Source organism: Tachysurus vachellii, chromosome 24, assembly GCF_030014155.1.
Source record: "Tachysurus vachellii isolate PV-2020 chromosome 24, HZAU_Pvac_v1, whole genome shotgun sequence".
In the NCBI taxonomy this organism is placed as follows: Eukaryota; Metazoa; Chordata; class Actinopteri; order Siluriformes; family Bagridae; genus Tachysurus; species Tachysurus vachellii.
The window spans coordinates 14,203,552-14,228,814 of NC_083483.1; the positions used below are offsets into that span (position 1 = coordinate 14,203,552).

Genomic DNA, 25,263 nt, shown 5'->3' on the forward strand with positions numbered 1-25,263 from the left:
TGCTGTTCCCACCCTGTTCTCTTTCTCACACCTCATTAGAAGTGTAAGCTTCACTTCATACTGATACGGAGGAGACACACCAGCGGTGGACGATATGAACTACTTCTGCTGCGCTCTCCTTCTGGCCTGTGTGTGTGTTCACGCCGTTCAGGCCGCTATCGGTAAGCCGCTTATTCACCAATCAAATAATGTTACTACTCAACCTGATCGTCTGACGTTGTGGTCTAAAAAACTAAAAGCTTTTGAAAGAACGTTTGTAAAATGTCATCAGTAACAATTCAGCGTTGATTAATACACGTCAGTAACAGTCACCAACATCCTCAGGTTCCTCAGCGATAAACTGTGCAAGTGGAAGTAACCAGAACGTGGGTTCAACTACAGAGGGCTATGAAGGTAAAGAACATGACTCTCACATACGCACGTCTCGTACTTCTAACTTAAAGAACGTTTCCGCTGTCCGTCTTTTTGTGACTCACTGGATGCGAATGTTGATTCGAGAAATCAATTTTTTGTAAGAGGAGAAACAAGATCAAACAAACAAATTTGATATTTTTGGTTTGTTTTGTGGAAAGAAATGAATAAGCTGAAGGAATATAAGCCTTTGGTGCTTGGACCCCTAATTAAGGATCATCACCTGTTACACTGCCAATGTCATATATATATATATATATATATATATGTATATGTATATATATATATATATATATATATATATATATATATATATATACAGATATGTATATATATAATTATTATATAACATTAAAAAGCGTTACTCGTTATTAGATTATTAAGCTTTTATTTTCCCACTAATTAAATCTCTACATTAGTGCGGTGGCAGTTTTTATCTACATGTAAAAACACACACAAACTCACAGGTGGTAGTAAAAGCAAAGGAGTAATGATAGAATTATATTTGGCTGCAGCAAAAGGCGTCTTCCATACAGTGTAGAGTGCCAAGTTTAGTGATTCAGCTATCCCTTTTGTACATTATGTGTGTGATTGTGTGGCGTGGTATGTGTGTGTGTGTGTGTGTGTGTGTGTGTGTGTGTGTGTGTGTGTGTGTGTGCGCATTTGTGTTTATATGACCTCCCAGTCACCTCATTCAATTACACACATGCATACACACTCCCCTAAAGTTCCCATCTTTTTAGCACATAGAATGTTTATGGGAGGATTTATGGGGCTCCTGTTCTCTCTCTGTAGTCTAACACACAAAATTAACTATGAAAGAATATATAAACACTCATGATATTTAAAATCTCTACATTCCACTACATTATACACGATATATTTAACCTCCCCGTGCCTCGGGGGTTTCCTCCGGGTACTCTGGTTTCCTCCCCCGGTCCAAAGACATGCATGGTAGGTTGATTGGCATCTCTGGAAAATTGTCCGTAGTGTGTGAGTGCGTGAGTGAATGAGAGTGTGTGTGTGTGCCCTGCGATGGGTTGGCACTCCGTCCAGGGTGTATCCTGCCTTGATGCCCGATGACGCCTGAGATAGGCACAGGCTCCCCGTGACCCGAGGTAGTTTGGATAAGCAGTAGAAGATGAGTGAGTGAGTGAGTGAGTATTTAACCTCTTGAGACCCGAATGTCCTCGTATGAGGACATAACATTTTCTCACAACTTCCTTGTCTATATATATTTATTGTACCAACCTTATATGAGGACTGTTAGGTATAATTCTTTTTCCAAACTACTTCCTTGAAAACACTGATTAAATTTATTGTTATCAGCTATGAATTAAGAGAAACAGTCAGTAGAAATTGTAATGTACCCAACAGTAGCACACGGGTCTCAGGAGATTAATAATCTCATAATGAGAAATATTAAATACGTCAGGATTGTTCATCTTCAGTCACTATTTAGTCACTATTCAGTAACTATTTGTTTTACATTAAATAAAAAAACAACACAACTTAAACACATACTGTATAAATGATGTGCTTTATTGAGTTAGCAAGCAGCGCCGTGCTAGCTATTTCCTCTGCTATGTGAAGTAGGCTAACTAGTTAGCTCTGTTTCATGACGCTTTGGAGTAACTTTCGATAATATTAAAGCAGGTAAAAAAGGAAATAATAATGATGATGATAATCTGTGTTGCCTATCTGAGTCATGGTTATACAAAATCTGTGGAAAGTTGACTGTTGGGACACTTGTGGCCCACAGGAGTTGTAGAGACCCTGACTAACATCAGCCCGGGTGATGACCTGAAGCTGGAGGATTACCCTTTCACCGGTAGTAAACAGTTTCTAGAGCTGGTCCATGTTCCTGAAGAAACGACCGCCATCGTCAGGACCACAAAACCCCTGGATGCTGACGTCCTAAAAGAGGTTCTCCTCTCACACCCCACACATTTCTGTTCTATATACAGATAAACAAATCCGATCGGTCTTTAATCTCAGCACACCTTGGCCACAGGTAATTGTTTTATTGATAAGATTTGACGTGCCGTCTTCAACGTCAGAAGTTTTTTTTTATGTGCGAGGTTTGATCATTTTTTGAAGTCATCTTTCCTTAAGTTTTTTTTTCCTTTTCTCGGTATGTTGAACAACCACAGAGAAATGTCACTGATATATAGTGTGTATATACATACATATATATATATATATATATATTTTGCTGTTGTTTTTTCTAGTCTGGTGGAATACTGTACTATTCAGTGACATGTGGAAGCACAGGAGTAAGTTTAGTCTAATTACTTATCTATATATGACGTTAAAATAGAATAAACGATTTAAATAGATTTTTTTCCACCGTAGAATAGGAACATTCGAGCGATCCAGGTTGCTGACATCAACGACAACGCGCCGGTTTTTGAACGGAAAATCTACACGGCTACTGTATCTGAGGTGAATTTGTTATCGTTTATTCCATTATTTATTTGATCATTTCATCATTTTGTCTCCATCTCAGTGAAGATTTGTCGACTGTTTTGGATATTGGATTGGAGTAAAGTTCAGAAGTTTACACGCAGTTGTTGTTTTTTTTTTTTTGTTCAGACTGCAGCAGTGGATTTCCAGGTGCTGAAGGTGCAAGCGGTTGATGCTGATGTTTCACCAGAAAACAGCAGAGTCACTTATTCCATACTGGTGAGTTTCAGCACTGGTTCACTCTTTAAAAAAAAAATACTTATAAATACTTACTTAAAATACTTAATACTTATACTTAAAAATACTAAAAAAAAAAGACATATACTTGTCAGTATGGTGATTTTTTCTGTGAATATTTGTTTGTTAGTTTGTGTGTTTTTTGAACATTTATGGCAGAAGTCTCCAGCGTCAGAGTTAAATCTGTTTTTGACTGGAAATTGACTGGAAAGTCAAATTTGATCAAGGAACAAATGTTTCAATGTAATTACAAATGGATAGAAAAGCGTGTCAAGTCAAGTGACTTTTATTGTCACGTCACCACAGCACGTGTGCCTTGGTGAGTGAAATTCTTAGGAAAGAACTCCAGAAATTGCAGAAACAATTTAACATACAGATACGAATTTACAGGTGAATATGTGCAATTTGCTCATACATATAGTCAGTACACACAGTGTACTATTGGGCATACCTACAGTAGCACTACACATTACATGCAATATGTACTTATATGTGTGTGTATATATATATATATGTAAATATAAATATATTATATATAATATTATAAGGTGCAACAGATGGTACAGGTACAGAAGTGTCATGGATGTGCATTGTATGGTATCCAGTGGTAACAGATAGATTATTGTATTAAATGCAGTGTGTATGTATAGTCCAGTGTTGAACTGGATTACGTGAAGTGTGTCATGTTCTGTAATAAGTAAAAATGCATCACACGACTCACTTTCTTTATTGACGTCTTATAAAACGTCATAGTAACCGATTAAGCCAGTTGCACCAAGTATCAGTTCCTGATGAGCTCCATTAGTTGTGTGAATTCATGCTCTTTTGTTCAGCCTCCGGTTCCTGCTGATTTTGAGGTGAGGAACGATGGAATTATCAGACTACGCCGCCGGCTGAACTACAACGTTGTCAGCGTCTACAACTTCACCGTGAAAGCTGCGGTAAAACATTAACCCTGTGTACTCTAGTCATCTGTACAATATAATAAGTCCAGTACATCTCAGACGCTGGAACAGGAAGTGTGCAGTCAGATAAAGTTCACAAAGTCATGTGTAACAGGTTTATAGGAATATACTTCAAAAACAAAACACTTTATTTTTTCTTTATTATTGTCTCTCGCTCATCAGAAGTGTCAGTATTAAAATAAAGTGGCCTGGGAAGGATTCTCAGAATCTGACAGAGAGAGAGAGAGAGAGAGAGAGAGAGAGAGAGAGAGAGAGATAGATAGATAGATAGATAGATAGATAGATAGATAGATAGATAGATAGATAGATAGATAGATGGATGGATGGATGGATGGATGGATGGATGGATGGATGGATGGATGGATGGATAGATGGATGGATAGATGGATAGATGGATAGATAGATGGATAGATAGATAGATAGATAGATAGATAGATAGATAGATAGATAGATAGATGGATGGATGGATGGATGGATAGATGGGTGGATAGATGGATGGATAGATGGATAGATAGATGGATAGATAGATAGATAGATAGATAGATAGATAGATAGATAGATAGATAGATAGATAGATTTCTCGCACACCACCCCGCTGCTGCGATCCCTCCACTGGCTTCCGGTAGCTGCACGCATCAGATTCAAAACACTGATGCTGGCCTACAAAGCCAAAAATGGACCAGTTCCCTCTTACCTCAAAGCCCTCATAACTCCTCGCACTGCACCCCGCACCCTCCGATCTACCAGCACTGCTCGACTGGTTCCACCATCTCTCAGGGTAAGAGGCAAGTATACTACAAGACTCTTCTCTGTACTGGCACCAAGGTGGTGGAACGAACTTCCCCTAGAGGTCCGGACAGCTGAGTCACTGGATATTTTCAAGCGGCGGTTGAAGACCTACTTATTCAGGAAACACTTCAACTAGCACTTCTTTCATTATCAAAAACAAAAAACAAAAAACAAAAAAAACAAAAAAAAAACACACCTTTGACACTTTCATTGTAACTTTGAACAAATGTTTTAAACTCATGGTATCTTAAGTATGTAACTTAGTGAGCCAGCATTAATGTATTCAATGTTATAGATTTAAGCACTTATGTACGTCGCTCTGGATAAGGGGGTCTGCCAAATTTCTGCCAAAAATCTAAACCTGATAGATGGATAGATAGATGGATAGATGGATGGATAGATGGATGGATGGATGGATGGATGGATGGATAGATAGATGGATAGATGGATGGATAGATGGATGGATAGATGGATAGCTGGATGATAGATGGATGGATAGATTAATAGATAGATAGATAGATAGATAGATAGATACATTTACATTTACATTTACAGCATTTGGCAGACGCCCTTATCCAGAGCGACGTACATAAGTGCTTAAATCTCTAACATTGAATACATTAATGCTGGCTCACTAAGTTACATACTTAAGATACCATGAGTTTAAAACATTTGTTCAAAGTTACAATGAAAAAGTGTCAAAGGTGTTTTTTTTTTTTTTTTTTTTTTTTTTTTAAATGCAAAAGATAAGGAAAGAAGTGCTAGTTGAAGTGTTTCCTGAATAAGTAGGTCTTCAACCGCCGCTTGAAAATATCCAGTGACTCAGCTGTCCGGACCTCTAGGGGAAGTTCATTCCACCAGGAGAGATGGTGGAACCAGTCGAGCAGTGCTGGTAGATCGGAGGATGCGGGGTGCAGTGCGAGGAGTGATGAGGGCTTTGAGGTAAGAGGGAACTGGTCCATTTTTGGCTTTGTAGGCCAGCATCAGTGTTTTGAATCTGATGCATGCAGCTACTGGAAGCCAGTGGAGGGATCGCAGCAGCGGGGTGGTGTGCGAGAACTTTGGCAGGTTGAAAACAAGCCGTGCAGCTGCATTTTGGATCATTTGCAGAGGACGGATTGCGTTCATAGATAGACCTGCCAGCAGTGCATTGCAGTAATCCAGTCTAGAAATGACAAGAGACTGAACAAGTACCTGAGCAGCCTGTGTGGACAGAAATGGTCGAATCCTTCTAATGTTGTAGAGAAGAAACCGACATGAGCGAGTCACATTAGCAACATGAGAGGAAAAGGACAGTTGATTGTCCATGGTTACCCCAAGGTTGCGAGCTGTGGCTGAAGGGGAGATCAGATCGTTGTGCAAGGATATAGCAAGATCATGACCTGGGGATGAATCACCTGGGATGAAGAGCAGCTCAGTTTTGCTAGGATTAAGCTTTAACTGATGAGCAGTCATCCATGATGAAATTTCTGCCAGACATGCAGAGATCCGGTCAGAAGCTGTGGCATCTGCGGGTGGGAAAGAGAAGATAAGTTGTGTATCATCAGGATAGCAGTGGTAAGAGAACCCATGTGAGGAAATAACTTCATCAAGAGAGTGAGTATACAGGGAGAAAAGAAGAGGACCAAGTACTTGTGGGACGCCAGTGGAGAGTCTGCGTGGAGCAGATGTCACTCCCCTCCATGTTACCTGATATGAGCGTCCTTCCAGGTAGGAAGCGAACCATTCCCAAGCTGATCCGCAAATCCCAAGACTCCGGAGGGTGGCTAAGAGAGTTTTATGGTTGAACATATCAAACGCTGCTGAAAGGTCAAGGAGGATAAGGACGGATGAGAGATTGGCTGATCTAGCAGCATGTAGTTTCTCAGAGACATCTAAAAGGGCTGTCTCTGTGGAATGAGCTGCTTTAAAGCCAGACTGGTTGGGGTCTTGGAGGTTGTTCTGTGAGAGATAGACAGACAGTTGATTAAAGACAATGCGTTCAAGAATTTTTGAAAGAGAGAAGTGATACCGGTCTGTAGTTATTGATGTCTGATGGATCCAGAGCAGGTTTCTTAAGGATGGGAATAACCCTTGCTCTCTTGAAAGTAGTTGGTACCTGACCAGATGCTATGGATCTATTGGCGATAGTGGTAATGAAGGGCAGAAGGTCTTGCGAGATGTAGTCTGGAGCATAGTGGAAGGGAGTGGATCCAATGGGCAGGTGGTGGGATTGCAAGACTGGATGAGTTTTAGAATCTCTTCTGCTGTTACAGTTGAGAAATGCGACAACAAAGGTGTAGGGGAATCCATACTCTGAGCTGTAAGTGCAGTCGGGGCTGAAGTGAAGGTCCGGCAGATTTCCTCAATCTTCTCCTGGTAGAAAGAAGCAAAGTCTTCTGCAGTCAGGGAGGATGAAGAAGGTGGAGCCGGGGGGGTTGAGCAGAGAAGAGATGATGTTGTGGAATTTCCGAGGGTCATGTGAGGAAGCTTCAAGCTTTTCCTTGTAGAAGGAAGTCTTGGCAGAAGTCACATCTGAGGAGAACTTGGCCATGAGTGTTCGGTAAGAATCAAGATCTGCATCAAGTTGTGATTTCTTCCACTTTCTCTCTGATGACCTTAGCTCTCTTCGATTGTTGCGTAGCACATCTGAAAGCCAAGGAGCAGAACAAAAAGTTTTCTTGGGTTTAGTGGACATAGGGCAGAGAAAGTCCATAGTTGAGGAAAGAGATGAGAGGAAAGTATCTGTGGCCGAGTCCATGGGTGGGTGGATGGATGGATGGATGGATGGATGGATGGATGGATAGATAGATAGATAGATAGATAGATAGATAGATAGATAAAAAACACAGAAATGCCATTTCATCCAGATCATAAAATGGAATTTGTGCTGGTTTTGGTGTCGCTGTGTTCAGCATTGAATTTCAGCCAGGAAGATTTATAACTGTACACAGTACTCTGTATAACTTCTATATAACTGTACACAGTACTCTGTATAACGTCTATATAACTGTACACAGTACTCTGTATAACTTCTATATAACTGTACACAGTGCTCCAATCCCTGATGCTGCAGAAAACACATAGCAAGATTTTATGGTCTTCATCAGCGATCATCTGAAGACTTCATCAGGAAGGAAAGTCTGTAATGAACTCAAAAATGCTGCTGATCTATTAGTTATTCAGGAGCTCTTCATTGCTTAAGTGCATACGTGCTAGCGGGGCAAGACCTGAAACCGGTGCACTTAGGGGTTGATTCGTGATCAGGGAGCTATTCCGAGCACTGAAGAGTTAACTCTCTGTGCCGGTCCCAAGACCAGGTAAAATGGTAGGGTCGAGTCAGAAAGCGCATCTGGTGTATAACCTGAACCAAATCAAATATTCAGACCATGGGATCTGCTGATGAGACCACAAACAGGGAGCAGCCCAAAGAAGAACAACATCTCTGTGTAGCACCACGATCCTGGAGGAACATGGATTCATTTCACTATGTACTGAACCAGAGATATATGGGTGAAATGACAATATAAAAATCTTCATGAGTTGATTGAGCTGTACACGGTTCTGTAACTAAGTAAAGTGGAGATCTCTTTGTCATGTCACACTCCACAGTAGGGTAAACAGTCAAGACATGAGCAACCAGATATAGCGATTCAGGATGGATCAGGCAGGTCCTGAGAGAGAGAGAGAGAGAGAGAGAGAGAGAGAGAAATTATTAGTCAAATCACAGATAATTATTTAATCTGCCTTTATTTTAGACTCAACGCTTGACTCCTCTATTATTACTCAAGATCGTGAGCGGGTTTTTCTCCTTCTTTGACACTCGTCTTTACCTCTTTCCTCTTTTCTTTCTCTAGGATGTTGGCGATCAGTTTGACACGGCCACCGTCACCATCGAAGTACAAGACTTCGACAACATGAACCCGTATTTCGATCACGCTCTGTACCAGGCATCTATCACTGAGAATCAGGTACAAGGGAGATGAACTTAATTAAAGAGGAAAAATTACAAAATACCACAATGTCAGAATGAAGCTAATCACTGCAGAAGAAACAAAAAGAAACATAAAATACAGGATTTAAAATATATATATATGTAAATGTTTTTCAAATGTACATTGTAAGAGATAGAACAGAACATGACCGCCTCTGTAGTTAATGCTAGTGCTCTGGTGGATGATGGCTAATGCTAATGCTAATGCTAAAGAGCCAGACTCTTTCAGACTCTCCACCTGTGCTCAGTTCCACCGTCTCTGCTCTTTCTAACACACTGCTGTGATGTTCAGCTGCTGCTTTTGGGATGTTCTCCCGCTGTGCATTAGCTGATGTTCATATCAGTTCATATCAGTTCATATCAGTTCATATCAGTGCAGCTTCACCTGTTAGCTAAGCGTCTAGCTTGAACGACAAAAAGTCACGTCTCTTCCCGGATTGTTTCGCCTCTATCTTTTTTTATTTATTTATTAGCCTTTTCATAGATCAAGATACGATATAATCACACACAATACTTTTCTTTTAGTAAATATTTATTTATATGCTTGACATGATATTAAAACAGATTTACTGAAATTCTGATGCATTGCTCTGTGGTTCGTTTGGATTTTGTTTGTAATGATGCTCTCAGGTCGGAGTCTTTACATCAGTCACTCCGGAGGCTATAAAAGCTCAGGACGGAGACAAAGGAATCAACCAGCCTGTAGTTTACAGCATCATCGCCGGTAAAGCGTCTTACACTCTTCTTCTTACAGTCACACTTTATTTGTAATGCCAAATAGGGCTGATCTCTGGAGCGTGACTGAAAACGTCTTGCTTAAGCTAAATGAAATCATCAGACAAGATTTTATTTTTATATCTTAAATTATACCATCAAAATTCCAGGAAATTCCCCAAATTGAACCGAGCGCATCGTAAGTGAATGACGATGTGCACCGAATCGTTTTGTGTTGTTTCTGTGTTTCTTCTCAGTCACTCCAGCTGAATATCAGCCCAACTTCAGTATCGACCAGAACACCGGGGTCGTCTCCGTGACGACGGCGCTGGACAGAGAGGAAATAGAAAGCCTCACGCTCCACATACAGGTGGAGTTTCTCCAACACAGTCGTACAATATATTAATACATCGTTATTAATAATACAACTGTTGAGTGCAAAAGTTTGTACACCCTTACACTGAAAACCATCGAGTCGACAGTACATCAGTTTCGGGCTTCACAGATGTTCCTTTAGTATCAGTAGAAAAAATGATTAGAATTTGTAGGATAGACTTTTATTATGATTATAACGTAACGTGTGTGTTTATAGATGTGTGTGTGTGTGTGTGTTTTTCAGGCAGCTCAGCAGGACGACGAGACTAAAACCGCCAACGCTGTTGTGTTCGTAAGGGTTGAGGACTTGAATGACAACCCACCAAAGTTTGACCAGAGCGACTACACTGCAGTTATACCAGAAAATTCCCCCACAGGGCAGTTTGTCCTTCAGGCCAGAGTCACAGACCTGGATCAGGTTTGTGTGGCTTTTACTGATGTTTGCTTAATCTTTCCAAAAATCAGTAGAAGCTGTAGAATATCCAGCACTTACTGGAAGCTCAGTGGTTAAGAGGTTGATTAGTGACCAGAACATCATGAGAAACTGCTCAGGTCGTTCCGGATAATCATCTGCCAAATGTCAAGTGTAAATGTAATAAAAAACAAACTTTTCTGATCTGTAGGGAGGTTTTGTGGGAACGCTGAGGCTCGTTCCGGATACAGTTCCGTTCTCCGTCAGTCCAGATGGATCCATCAGGGTGAAGACGTCCGCCGAGCTGGACAGAGAGACAACCCAAGGCTTCGTTTTTCAGGTATTGTACACCAGCATAGCCTAGAATTTAAGAGCTCAATAAAATCACACACAAGAAATACGATTCCTTCGAAGAACAAAACGGTTCATAGAGACGTCATGTGATAGAAAGTGAGCTCCAAAAACAGTGTCGATGAGAAACAAACATGTACGGTGTAGTACAGTCGTCACACAGAGCTTCGCTCCGGGCTGTTCATTCGGTTCAACAAGCAGCTCAATCGCTGAGATGTAGTGTAACATCACCAAAAAAAAAATTTGCTAGACTTTGTCCCAACAGAGTGTGTAAATGTAGTGTACCGGTGTTGATGTGTTCATTAATACAGACTTCAAAGCACTTTTGTGCGTCGCTCTGGATGAACGTGAATGCGATGTATTTACACGTGCAACCACGAATCGGGTCGAAGCAACAATATAGTAAACATAGTAAAGAGACACTAAAGGAAATGTCAAGAAACACAAACAAACAAAAGGTTTCTGAGATTTATGTGAAATCTCATTATATTTCATCTACTTGAAATAATAATTATGTAATTGTATAATAATGTACAGTTGAGTAATTGTGTGTAAAGTTAAAGGTGGGGTCTCCGTCGTTTGAAAGCCGATGTCGACATTTGAAATCACCAAAACAAACACGCCCCTAACCCAAATGGGTCCCACCCCTGTATTGATAGCTCCGCCCACACGTACATACGTAACCCAGGCAACTAACGGAAAGAAACGTGTCTTTATCATAGCTGAAGGGAAGAACAATACAATTGTAGATAAACAAACAAGCAAAAATGACACAAGTATAATCATGTAAAGGACAAAGGCATATATTAGTTCTGTGTAACAAAGCAAAACCAACGTTACTCATCTATCGAGAAGGAAAAAAGTGCCTCGGCGTCTTAAGTTACGGTCACATATTCACAGATTGGAGTTTCCCGAGTCAATAACTACTGAGCTAAACACTGTTACTACACAAAACACGGTTGTAGCTGCGTCTCTACATTACTACGATAGAAAAGAGGTGTTATTTGTGTAGTAACAGCGTTTAGCTCAGGAGTTATTGACTCAGGAAACTCCAATCTGTGAATATGTGACCAACTTCCTGCTCCTTCAGTTCTCTCCAGCGCTGGAAAGCTGATCCTATATTAACACGTCCTACTTCTTACCTTATCGTAAGTCTTTCTTCTCTTTCTTTCTTTGTTTTTATCCTCCATGTCAATGTTAAAACCGCTTTCTGCTAATGTCACACATGCGCACTGAACACTCTCTCCGCCCATATTGACAAGCCCCGCCCCTTTCTGCTAATTGGCTACACGTTTGTTTTGATTTTTGTTTAGTTTGTCGTCCCGACTCGGTTTTCTGAATCATTTCTCAAAAATCGGTGACCCCACCTTTAATTTCCTACAGTCAGTAGAAGTGTGGAGTAAAATGAGTTAATAGTTAACATTAATTAATATTAATATAAGTCTGACGTTGCAATTTTTTTTATATTTGTTTATAATTGGAAATGGTTTTGAATTTATTTCTATAAAAAGAAATAATCAGTATTCAAGATTCTTAACGACGTCTCTGTTACTATTGAAACGTAAAGTAAATTGTGATCTCTGTAGGCAAGGTCAGATTTTCCTACAGTCTAATCCAGGGGTGTCCGATCTTTTTAGATCGGTCTAATCGCTTCTATTAAAGGAACGTGTTCAGGTGACACTGCGATAGATTTGATCTAACACGGTTCGTTAGGATTTATATAAAACATACGGAGTCTGTGGCAGAAAATCTGAAATTCATGTAAATATTTGTATAAGTGTGGAAAGAGGGATTAGTTGCTGCACTATACTACTGTACTACTGTATTTTATTTCTTATGTCATTTTTTCTTTCTGTAAAACAGATTGAGGCGAGTGAGGACCTGCCCTCCACATACAGCACGACAGCCAACGTGAACATCAGCCTCTCGGATGAGAACGATAACAGTCCAGTGTTCGGAAGCACCAAGTATGAGGGCAAAATTCCCCTGGATCAGACTGTTGGCATGGCGGTTGTCAAGGTGACGCCTCATAGTTTGCATTATCTGATTATGTTTCTCAACAGAGAAATTGTTTTCTTATCTCAGACTTGTTTATAACTCTGCTATCACTGCTGTGCTGGAACACACGTGTGTGTGTGTTTATTAATTATTAACCACAATGTTTTACTGGTTTTTAAAGCACTACATGAAACAGGATTATTCTCTATACATGGAAAATTTCACGGCTGAAAAAAAAAAAATTCCTCGCACTAAAGACTGAGCCTCGTGGATTCTATTCAGTGTCATATAACGGTCCTAATGATTTAAGAGCATTGTGTTGTGAACTTTTCACTAACGGATGACATTTTTATTAAAGTGGTCATTAGACTGCATCAGACTCCTTCGTATCTCATTCGAAATCTATTCTAATTCATTCTGAATCTACAATCAGCTACAAATGAGATGCTAAATTATAAACACCAACAGAGTACAAAACCATCAGAAACCTTCAGAGATTATTATATCATTTATAATTGAACTGAGGGGGCACGGTGGCTTAGTGGTTAGCACGTTCGCCTCACACCTCCAGGGTCGGGGTTCGATTCCCACCTCCGCCCTGTGTGTGTGGAGTTTGCATGTTCTCCCCGTGCCTCTGGGGTTTCCTCCGGGTACTCCGGTTTCCTCCCCTGGTCCAAAGACATGCATGGTAGGTTGATTGGCATCTCTGAAAAATTGTCTGTAGTGTGTGAGTGCGTGAGTGAATGAGAGTGTGTGTGTGTGTGCCCTGCGATGGGTTGGCACTCCGTCCAGGGTGTATCCTGCCTTGATGCCCCATGACACCTGAGATAGGCACAGGCTCCCCGTGACCCGAGGTAGTTTGGATAAGCGGTAGAAGATGAGTGAATGAAGGAATAAGTGAACTGATAAAACATCTTCAGTGTTTCGGTCTAAAGCCTCCAGTTCCTTTTCCATATTCTGACTTTTTTTTATTCATTAGGAATATCCTCGTCTTGACGCCAGTATTTCTTTACCACGTACAGGTAGAAGCTACGGATCTAGACGAGGGACCGAACGGGGAAATCAGATACTTCATCGACTTTGGGAATGAAGAAGGTTATTTTAGCATCAATGAAAACACGGGCGAGATATCGTTAAACAAGACCATCCCTCTCCTGGAGAACCAGATCCTGCAGTTTTTGTTGCTCGTAACAGCAAGAGACGGTAAGTCGAGTGTTTGGTTTTACTTCATCCTTCTGAAACGAATGGGAGACATCAACATCTAAAGCTTGTCATTCTTCTCCATCCCCATAGGGGGCAGCGTGAGTCGTGCGTCCTCTGTTCCAGTGGACATTAAAGCATTTGGAGACTCTCGTCCACATTTCCTCCAGAAAACATATCGAGGGAAAGTTGAGGAAGAGCAAGAGGCGGAGACGGAGATTGTCAAGGTGGTCTTTTTAGCCCCAATACTGCAGATACTGGATAATTGCTTTTATCCTTTTCTTTTTTATCAGTTTTTTACCTGATGTTTTATTCTGATACAACACTTTAATGATGACATTGTTTATCTCCACAAGTCTGATCTATAATGAGTCAGGACTCTGTTGTCTTTCTGTGTGAGACGTGTGTTTTTCCCTCTGTTGATAATCTTACACTGAATTTTAGTGGTTGATGATAAACACCTTTAAATTTGAGATGTTTATGAACAAGAACTTGGAGCATCTCAGTGAGCAGAAATGGGTTTGATATCAACATCAACATTTACTTTCAAGATACAAACATTTGTTTTAGATCTTTTTTTTATAAATAAATTGTCCCTAGTAGGCTAGGTAAGAAGAGAAACACTACAGATTCTTAATGTCCTGAGTGTCTACTTTTATATGAGCTTCATATTAACACCACTAGGGGGCACGGTGACTTAGTGGTTAGCACGTTTGCCTCATACCTCCAGGGTTGGGGGTTCGATTCCCGCCTCCCCCTTGTGTGTGTGGAGTTTGCATGTTCCCCCCGTGCCTCGGGGGTTTTCTCCGGGTACTCCGGTTTCCTCCCCCGGTCCAAAGACATGCATGGTAGGTTGATTGGCCTCTCTGGAAAATTGTCCGTAGTGTGTGATTGCGTGAGTGAATGAGAGTGTGTGTGTGTGCCCTGCGATGGGTTGGCACTCCGTCCAGGGTGTATCCTGCCTTGATGCCCGATGACGCCTGAGATAGGCACAGGCTCCCCGTGACCCGAGGTAGTTCAGATAAGCAGTAGAAGATGAATGAATGAATGAATGAACTCCGCCATGAAGTGAGACATGACAAAGACGTTCAATCATCAACATGTACACAAAAATAACAGTAAGAAACCCTGAGTATCAGCTGATATGGTTACCAGTTGAATATCTTAAAAAATGTTAAAATGTTCATTTTTTTCACATAAAAATACATAGCTAAAATACAAATAACTGGAATTACAAATATGAATTATAAGTATAATAACAGATCCTAACAAAAAAATAATCACTTCATATGTTTTTTAGATGTAAATATTTATATTAAAAAATAAACAAACAAACAAATAAATAAATAAATCCAAAAAAAGCCCCTTAGTGTGAATTGGAGACTGGAGATTGCCACACATTTGATTTTTGCTGAATATGTTATTGGTTGTTATCACCATGTTTTTATTAATTGTCTGATTTTTTGATGAAATGAATAAAGGTCTGTTTCCTGTTAGAGTTCAGAGATTAAAGATTATAACGTTTCGATCTCCAGGTTGCTTTCCTGTCCGTGTCCCCTTTCACCTTAACCGTCGAGACGGAAGCAGATAAGTTCTCCATAGACCAGCTGACGGGAATGCTCATGACAAAGGTCAGACTAGACTACGAGGTCCAGAAGAACTACACTGTCCTAGTGTCTATTTCAGACGGCACTATCCGGGATGAAGCCTCGGTTCACGTCGAAGTACTGGACATCAACGACAACAGTCCTGAGTTTGCCTCTAGCACGATTCCTGTTAACATCCAGGAGGACGCAGAGATCGGAGCCAATGTGACCCAAGTAGAAGCCAAGGATGCAGATTCAGGGTTAAACGCTGAGATACATTACAGTCTGGTGGGTTCTGCTGGGATGTTCAGCATCAACCCAGAAACTGGTTTAATCATCGTAGCAGCAGCACTGGACAGAGAAACCCAGGACAAGTACAACCTCGTCGTGGTCGCACAAGATCAAGGTCGACCACCTTTATCAGCGACGGCGTCCGTGGTCGTCACAGTAACTGACGTCAATGATAACCCCCCAAAATTTTCCACACAGCGCTATGAGGCTAGTGTCTTAGAGAATGCCACTGTTGGAGCAAACGTGATTGTTGTCAATGCCACCGACAAAGACATCGGTCCTAATGGTGTTGTGACCTATCACATCGCCAAGCAGGAACCGTCTTCTTCACCCGCAGCCTTTTCCATAGACACCGAGTCCGGGATAATAAGCGTGGCCGTACAGCTGGACTACAGCAAGGCGAAGAAATACACCCTGGAGGTAGAGGGGAGGGATGGAGGCACTCCGGCTCTTTCAGGCACTGCGGTGGTGGTTGTATCGGTGGAAGATGTGAATGATAAACCTCCAAAGTTTAGCAAGGATCAGTACGATGTAGCTGTCTATGAGAATCTAGCTCCTGGATCTGCAGTGGTGTCACTGGAGGTGACAGATGACAATGAGGTGAGAGACAAGGAGTAGTGGAAAGTAAAAGAATATTAAAATGAGATTTGACTCCAGATGACTGTACAAATACCCATGACCTTCGGACCCGGGGGTAGCGGGGGTTGCTGGGGGAAGATTGAGAATTGGCATCTGATCAAATTTGGGTAGAAAAATGAGTGAAGTGCTTTAGAAATTTGACCAAACAATGCAAACAAGGTTACCTGAAAAATTCTGGTTAAAAGTCAATAACATTTTTGTTAGCTTCAGGTAACACAAGTTTTAGTATAGGGAGTTTTCAGTCTCGGGGGGCACGGTGGCTTAGGGGTTAGCACATTCGCCTCACACCTCCAGGGTTGGGGGTTCGATTCCCACCTCCACCTTGTGTGTGTGGAGTTTGCATGTTCTCCTCGGGGGTTTCCTCCGGGTACTCCGGTTTCCTCCCCCGGTCCAAAGACATGCATGGTAGGTTGATTGGCATCTCTGGAAAATTGTCCGTAGTGTGTGATTGCGTGAGTGAATGAGAGTGTGTGTGTGCCCTGTGATGGGTTGGCACTCCGTCCAGGGTGTATCCTGCCTTGATGCCCAATGAAGCCTGAGATAGGCACAGGCTCCCCGTGACCCGAGGTAGTTCGGATAAGCGGTAGAAGATGAGTGAGTGAGTGAGTTTTCAGTCTCTGTTTCCTTCCTCTAAAGGGTGGATTCTCCAATGGGCACTTCCTTTTGACCAGTGATGTTTTCAGTATTAACAAGGAAGGTATGGTCTACCTGTTGAGCAATTCCAGCCTCGACAGAGAGACAAGAGACAACTATATTATAGAGGCAAGTAACATATGACTTTTTCTTTCAAATTGCTTGCACTCTCCTTTAACAGAGATTCCTAGCTGATATAAACCTCCCTATCTTTCCCCAGGTGGTGGCAGTAGATCAGCCTATCGATGGCTTAAGCGCAACGGCCCAGATCAACATAACGGTTCTGGATGTCAATGACAACAACCCACAATATCTTGTTTTCCAAAATCCTTTAAGGATCCCTGAAGACAAAACAGGCAACGTGACTCGAATCCAAGTTACAGACCGTGACATCGGCCCAAACGGCGAGGTCTCCTTGACCACATACTCCTATAACGAAGTCTTTGGATTTGAAGCGGTGAGGGGGGGGTTAACACCTTCAGAACCATAGCTCTTCCACAGGTGTGTTTCCATTAACGTGGCTCACAATTCTGTCTTTCAGGATGGGACCCTGATGGTGACTGGGACATTAGATCGAGAGAAACAAGAGGTTTATGATTTGATCCTTGTCGCGAGAGATTACGGCATGCCACCAAGACACGTAAGTGGTTTTCTTTGGTCTTGTCTTTGAAGACACTCGAAGATCTCCCATCCCATTTCTTTCTTGGTTTGTATTGACATCGCTAGTCCGCTAAATTTTTTCATCTTGGTTCTCTAGAACATTACCACGCTGACTATTATTGTGACCGATGTTAATGACAACGCTCCGGTATTCAGTCAGCCTTCCTACTCAAGAAGTGTCTTGGCTAAAGTTGTTAAAAAAGGAGACGTGGTGTTAACCGTTTGGGCTACAGATCAAGACATCGGGAACAACTCTCTTATCACATACAGGTTAGCATGGAAATGTAGAATGCTGTGAAAAGTTTGTGAAAATATTGACCCAGGCAACATGGAGTCCATAATTAATAAACACAGAGTTAATGTGATTGGACTCAAGAAGAAACAGACTTACTGTTACCACCAGGAAGTTGATTATTTTCCTATTATAGCAAACTCCTGTGTGTTTTATCCTTGCATACCAAAGCAGTTTGCCAACATTTATAATTCTTATCACATTTGTAGTTATATTTAACATTGTGGAACATCCTTGAAACAAATTAGAGTGTTATCACTTACTTTATAGCAGCTGTAAACAGTCATACCCTGTTTATAGCTCATCATGTTACTGAGAAATCACCAAGCATAAACTCCAGTGTCACGGCAAATTGACAACACACTACAAGTAAAATTGTTAGAAAAATAATAACGTGGTCATAACAGAGGACGAGGATGGTTATAACGTTTTCACAACATAAATAAAACATATTTAAATAAATAAATAGAAAAGTTCTGTCATTTTCTCTCTCAAGGTTCTGTAAGGAATCCGACATGGTGGATTTGAATCCTGAGACAGGAGACATCACCTGGACTTACGACCATTTTAACATCACCAAAGACTTGGACATACAGCTTATTGCTATAGCAACGGATCATGGAACGCCACCTCTAAACGATACAGGTCTGTAGTGAGTATAACACCGTGCCGACTCTCTCCCAAAACACTTAATGGAAAATGTAGAGGAAAAAAAAAGTTTATAGATCGTGTATTTCGTCCTTCATAGCAACGGTCACGATCAAGGTGAATACCACCCAGCTGACGGAAGGCATAGAATTTAAGAACTCCACCTACTACTTCTCAGTAAAGGAGAATGAACCGAAGGAAACAATCGTTGGTGAGGTCAAAGTGCTAACAGGAAGCCATCTGACTGAGGTCACTTATAGTCTGATATCACACACAGACCTGTTCGCTGTGGACAAAACCGGAGCTATCAAAACTTTAACGTCACTGGATAAAGAAGAAAAGGAAACGTACGTCGTTAACGTGGAAGCCACTGACTCCAGGACTCCTCAGAACACGGCTAAGACCACGGTATTAACCCACAGAATTAATCCAACCCTACACACTAAACCCAGCGTCGGTTTACTAACCTGACCGAACGCAGGTTGAGGTTGTTAGATAAAATGGTGTCCTTTCTTAATATGTGCTTTCAACAGGTGGTGATTCAGGTAGAAGATGTGAACGAGGCACCGACCTTTGAACGTGAAACGTATACGGCAGAAATCTTCAGCATGGCCCCGTTTAGATATCCAGTAGTGACTGTGAAGGTAGGAGACATTTGGGGTCATGGGTAGCTTTGAAATGTTATCGGTGATCAGGGGTGTGTGATTTTAAGCCGGTGATGGGCTGAACTCAATTTTCCCCGTAGGCTTCGGACCCAGACGTCTGGGACACCGAGGAGCTCCGTTACTCCCTGCAGGAGTCCAGTTCACTGCTGGGAATTGACAGCATCTCTGGTCAGGTCTATGTGCTGGATTTAACAGGAATGGGTGGCAAGACGGTAACCACTCGCGTTAAAGCTGCAGATAAACACGGACTCTCTGCAAGCGCTGGAATACAGGTGAGTTTCTCAGAGCATGATTGTAAACCTATCCACTGCTACGATAAATCAGATTAACCTGGTCACTTGGTCAGCCGGGTTGTGTTTTTTTTTTTCTTGATTAGGTGAATTTTACTCAGTTTCAGTATCAGCAGTGTTAGAGTGCTTATTGTCATTGTGGATCCAATGGCTCGAATGGTATTACATTATTGTTCAGAAGTAAATAAGTCAAGTTAAAAGACAGCGTGTGACCCTGTGCATGACTCTTCCAGATATTCGTGAAGGACAGCACCAGCGAGAACGTTGTGGTGATCACGCTGAACCAGCCGGTCCACACGGTCGAGATGAAGATTACAGAGACGCAGAGGTGAGTACTTCCTCAGGATTTTACAAGAGTTCTAATTTGATGATAACATTCACTGGAGCCCGGATTCCAGTGATAAATGCACCAGGCTCTGACATTGTTCTGTTACTTAAATCATGTTTGATGAAATCAGCATCTTATTACACCACCATCCATCCACCCCTCCGTCAGGTCTCTGGAGAAGGTGCTCGGTTGGAGCGTGCAAATCATCAACGTACGAGGTGAGCACGGAAACCGGATAGGTTCACACGCAACGAAAATAAACGCAAAGACGTACATCAGTTTCATCGCCGTGGACACGGACGGCGTGACCATCAGCGCCGAAAGAGTCTACGAGTAAGTCAAGGCAAATCAACCTGTCCTAGTCGACGGTACATTATTTAACCATAACAACAGGTTACTTCTAGTTCATGTCTCCACCGAACCTGTAATTAGTGTCATTCAGAATATGAAAAATTTACAAACACAAGCATCAGCTTTTCCAGTGAAATCCCCTTATTAATACCCTAATGTGTTGCCCTGCTACTCCAAGACTTACGGCAATGATAAATTTAACAAGTTTATTCTTTTCCAGAGCCTATATTTTTTTTGCACCTCTTTATAGGTTTTCTTTATAGGCTTCATCCTTAAATAGGGGCCACCTGATTCACATCTGTTCTTTCACAAAGTTGATGACCTCAGTGATTTAATGCCACACTGCTAATTTTTTTTTAAACACACCCCTTTCAACTAATTGCCCAATTGCACAGCCTTAATAGCGTGCATATCATGAATGCTGGGTCTTGTTTGTTTTCTGAGAATCTACTGCACCTACTGGTAACTTATTTGCCATGTAGCAATAAAAAATATACTAAAAACCTGGATTATTCTGGTTAGTCACATTGTACTGCTATTATTTTGAACAATACTGTATATCCAGGCAACTACTAAGCAAAGGGTGTTAAACAAAAACTCAATATTTCTATTATTTACATGTTGATGATATAATAATAAGGGATCCCGAAAGCCAGATCTTATATACTGTAACTTCTACAGGAAGCTAAAGAGCGAAAGCGAGAGCGTGAAAGTTGAACTGGAGAAAGTGTTCGGTCCGGATGTGGAATTAGAAGGACTGGAGAAAGAATCTGTGGACCAGGAGAATTCGAGCGATACAGCCGTTATTGTCCTGGGTGTGATGTTGGCACTCAGCCTCATCTCTCTCATCACTCTGGTGGTGGTCGGGGTCATAAAGTAAGGACTTCAGCTGCATCCTTCAGACGAGCTGTTGGTTTTTCTTCAGCGTAATTGGATAACCATCTGAACTGTCCTCAGGTTAAATGTGCAATTATGGACATGTTGTGACTATTTTTTTTCCCCCTCTCAGGTTCAAGAAGTTTAAAGACACAGATTCGGATGAAGAAAGTTTTGACATAGGAAAGACAGAGAGCTGCAGCGTGTGAGTATTTGAAGTAGCGTATTTCGTTTAAGGAATTAGAGCATGTTAATCTATCCTCTGTGACATTTTTTGTTTCAGTGTCAACTACAGTTTCACTAATGAGGACAAGTGTAAAGCTGAACAGAAGGCAAGTGATCAGCCTGACGTTATCAGAAACGCTACTCTTGCTGGTGGTAACGATCATCGCTAAACAAAACGCTGTTAGGAAGTTTACAGTTTACCTTGTACTCCATCACAAAAGAGAGTGACGATGAGATCGGCATCATATGTTGGGGCTTTTGGGGCAATCAGATCACTACAGGGCTGTTAAGTGTCACGCACTGAGGTCTCTTGTCACACTCCCTCCAACCATTGTATTTCTCACACAGAAAAACTTACTATTTATCATATATTTAATAAGCAGCAGCGCCCAAAATGTATCTGTCCGCACCGATGTCTCTATGAAAGCGGGCAGGAATCAAGCTGGAGTTCTTAGTCGAGCCTGACACTTATCAGCCAATCAAAAAAAAGAGGCTACACAATAGCCAATCAGAAAATAGCACTATTGTAACGCAACAACCAATGAAAAAAAACATTTAAAATATGTCACTCTTGCCTGTCTTGAAAACTTGAGAGCCCTGTCACTAGCTAACATGCTAATCAACAACTAGCATAAAATAGCAGTCTATAGTATGTGTCGCAACAGCACAGGAAACTTAACTCCTGGAGAAGACCTGCGTACAGAAAGATCGGTCTTTCTGTACGCAGAAAGTCTGCTACTTCTTTTGTTTTGTTTGTGTAGTTAGCTTTATGTTGTGTTTGTCTCATTCATTAAACGCCATATTTTTTGTTCCACAAGCGATTGTCTCTGAGTATCGCTCACAAACGTAAGGTACCTGCAACATCTGGTCTGAACTACATGCTCTATTCAGTTAATTTAATTTAAATTACGGTATAAAGTAAAAGGGAAGTGCGTCTTTCTCGGCCGGGAAGATACCGCCTTCATAGAATTAATAAAGGTTACACGGCCTGTTCGCCGGACGAACAGACCAAATAAGTGTAACGTTAATTCCATTACCGTCAATTTCACTTTAGGTTAAAATATTTAGGAGTCACTATAACACGTTATAATTACTTATAAATATTTACCTTGCTTCGCGAGCCAAAATCGCTACATATAATGGTGGAGATGTTGGGGCAAGTTGTTCAAACTTTGCTTTGTGAGCTAACTCAGCGTCAATTTACTTATGGTGATTTACAGAAAGATCGGTCAGTGTCGAATAATTGTACGTACCAGCAGCTCTGACTTTATTTACAGAAGGAGTTTCCAGTGTTGCAGTAATAATAATAAAGAGTATAAAAACCAGAGGGAGGTCTTCGGGACGTTCTTGTCTTGTGAACGTTACACAAAATGAAATACCACGTAAAGCGATGAGAGGACTAAATAAACCACTTCAGCATGCCAAGCACTTTACTCCATACTTATTCATATAACACTCTTTTTATGTATTTACAGGATCAACAAAGCTGGAATAGTAACAGAAAAACATCAGAAGCGTCTCAGGAGAGAACCTACGATGCAGACACCAACGTCATCTCTTCGCTCTAACAACCACCTAAATATCTTTATGTATACGACAAGAAACTGAAGCATTTTTCTGTTTCAGGGCCAAATTTTTATTTGAACCCCACATGAGCAGGGAGAGATTCGCTCGGACTTAAAGAAACAAAGAAAAACAAAGCAGAAATACATGTATTTATATTTCTAAACTCTAAACAGATTTGTCGGTAGATTTACGGTAATCCTCCTCCAGGGAATACAGTAGACGATCAGAGGATTAGCATGGCGCTAAAATAATGCTAAAAAAATGCTAATCAAGCTAGCGGACGTTAGTGAATTACAGTAAATGTTTCACCTTGAAGGAGATTTTTTTTAATTATAAAAATGGGAAAGTAAATATTCTGCTTCAGATCCAGTACATTTTATTTATATATAAAATATAAAATTAATAAATTAATTAACCTAAAAAGGAAACACGTTTGTTTTACTGGTGTGTGTTTTATAGTCTGGAAAAAAAGATTTTAAATAGTAAAACAAATTTTACTGAGAACTTTGTGTGTAGCATGAATTCAATAAAATACATACAAATTAAAGCTCTTTAGAAATATCTGCTTGTGAACATTTCCACTTTTAGTGTTCATGCACTTATCTTCTGTGTTGAGTCGATGTCAGGCTTCAGCACGATTCAGTACATGTGTGTGTCTGTGTGTTAGACACACACAGAGTGTGTCTGTCTGTGTGAGACAGACAGAGACACACACAGACAGACAGAGAGACACAGAGACACACAGACAGAGAGAGAGACACACAGACAGACAGAGAGACACACAGACAGACAGAGACACACACAGAGAGAGACACACAGACAGACAGAGACACACACAGACAGACAGACAGACAGAGAGACACACAGACAGACAGAGACACACACAAGAGACACACAGAGAGAGAGACAGACAGACAGAGACACACACGAGACACACAGACAGACAGAGACACACACAGAGACACACAGACAGAGAGAGAGACACACAGACAGACAGAGACACACACAGAGAGAGACACACACACAGACAGACAGAGACACACACAAGAGACACACAGAGAGAGAGACAGACAGACAGAGACACACACGAGACACACAGACAGACAGAGACACACACAAGAGACACACAGAGAGAGAGACAGACAGACAGAGACACACACGAGACACACAGACAGACAGAGACACACACCAGGGTTTCTGCAGGGTTTAATCAGTCAAATTTAAGACTTTTTAAGACCGTTTTATGACCATTATGATTTGAATTTATGACCTACACGAATTACGATAAATAACTTCAGTCATTAAAATTCCTTTCAAAAGTCTTTATTATTGACTTTCATTGAAAGTAACAAGTTTTATTATTTAAAGAGTAATTCTATTATTAAAGTATTCAACACCCACAGGACCTCCGCTTTCAGTGTGGAGGTTGATCCCAAACCACTGTGTGTGACACAGGCTTGATACCGATTGTTAGCGACGGGCTTGATCCAGCTACTAAACGTCTTCGAGCCACAGATCGTTAAAGGTACATTTTCCCATTGTGATAGTCAGGATGATTTAAATTAAACTAAGCAGTGACTCAGTATGATACAGTATGTTCGGAGTTCGCGCAGGTTTCTGTGAAAGTCCTTCCGACAAGTCTGTATGCTGCCGCATGGACCTTGTAGTTCTGGAACGCTGTGATACCAGTGTGATACCACCCAGATTCCTCATACAGAACTACAACAGGCCAAACAAATGAATGTCATTGCAGCCGCGAGCGCATTTTGATTGAAGAACAAATTAATGGACGAGCAAATCAATTTAAGACGTGGATAAATGTTTTTTATGACCTTGTATGGAAAATCAGGACGTTTTTATGTCTTTTTATGGCCTTAAATTCTTATTGTTAAATTTATGACTTTTTATGACCCCGCGGAAACCCTGACACACACACAGACAGAGACACACACAGACAGAGACACACACAGACAGAGACACACACAGACAGAGACACACACACAGACAGACAGAGACACACACACACAGACAGACACACACACACACAGACAGACACACACACACAGAGACAGAGATACACACACACAGACAGAGACACACACACACAGACAGAGACACACACACACAGACAGACACACACACACACACACACACACAGACAGACACACACACACAGAGACAGAGATACACACACACAGACAGAGACACACACACACAGACAGAGACACACACACACAGACAGACACACACACACAGACAGACACACACACACACACACACAGACAGAGACACACACACACACAGACAGAGACACACACAGAG

General features: G+C 41.3%; 1 protein-coding gene across 2 annotated transcripts; it reads left to right on the forward strand.

Annotated features, from left to right (window-relative positions):
• The first annotated feature begins 7 nt into the window (after positions 1-7).
• LOC132839111 (protocadherin Fat 4) lies at positions 8-23,504 on the forward strand. 2 transcript variants are annotated; one of them, XM_060859903.1, is made up of 30 exons: positions 8-161; positions 325-393; positions 2,174-2,337; positions 2,643-2,687; positions 2,767-2,856; positions 3,007-3,096; positions 3,948-4,055; positions 8,705-8,818; positions 9,472-9,565; positions 9,813-9,925; positions 10,175-10,348; positions 10,554-10,682; positions 12,557-12,712; positions 13,714-13,894; positions 13,985-14,118; positions 15,427-16,368; positions 17,044-17,169; positions 17,261-17,497; positions 17,582-17,680; positions 17,798-17,970; positions 18,489-18,637; positions 18,741-19,075; positions 19,108-19,284; positions 19,386-19,577; positions 19,829-19,923; positions 20,092-20,256; positions 20,956-21,150; positions 21,284-21,355; positions 21,434-21,482; positions 22,851-23,504. In XM_060859903.1, the coding sequence occupies exons 1-30, from the start codon at positions 95-97 to the stop codon at positions 22,941-22,943; spliced, it is 4,827 nt and encodes a 1,608-aa protein (XP_060715886.1). In that variant the 5' UTR covers positions 8-94; the 3' UTR covers positions 22,944-23,504. The 2 variants fall into 2 exon arrangements, with proteins under 2 accessions (XP_060715886.1, XP_060715887.1); XM_060859904.1 differs by having other exon boundaries at positions 18,741-19,048; positions 19,174-19,284.
• The last annotated feature ends 1,759 nt before the right edge of the window (positions 23,505-25,263 follow it).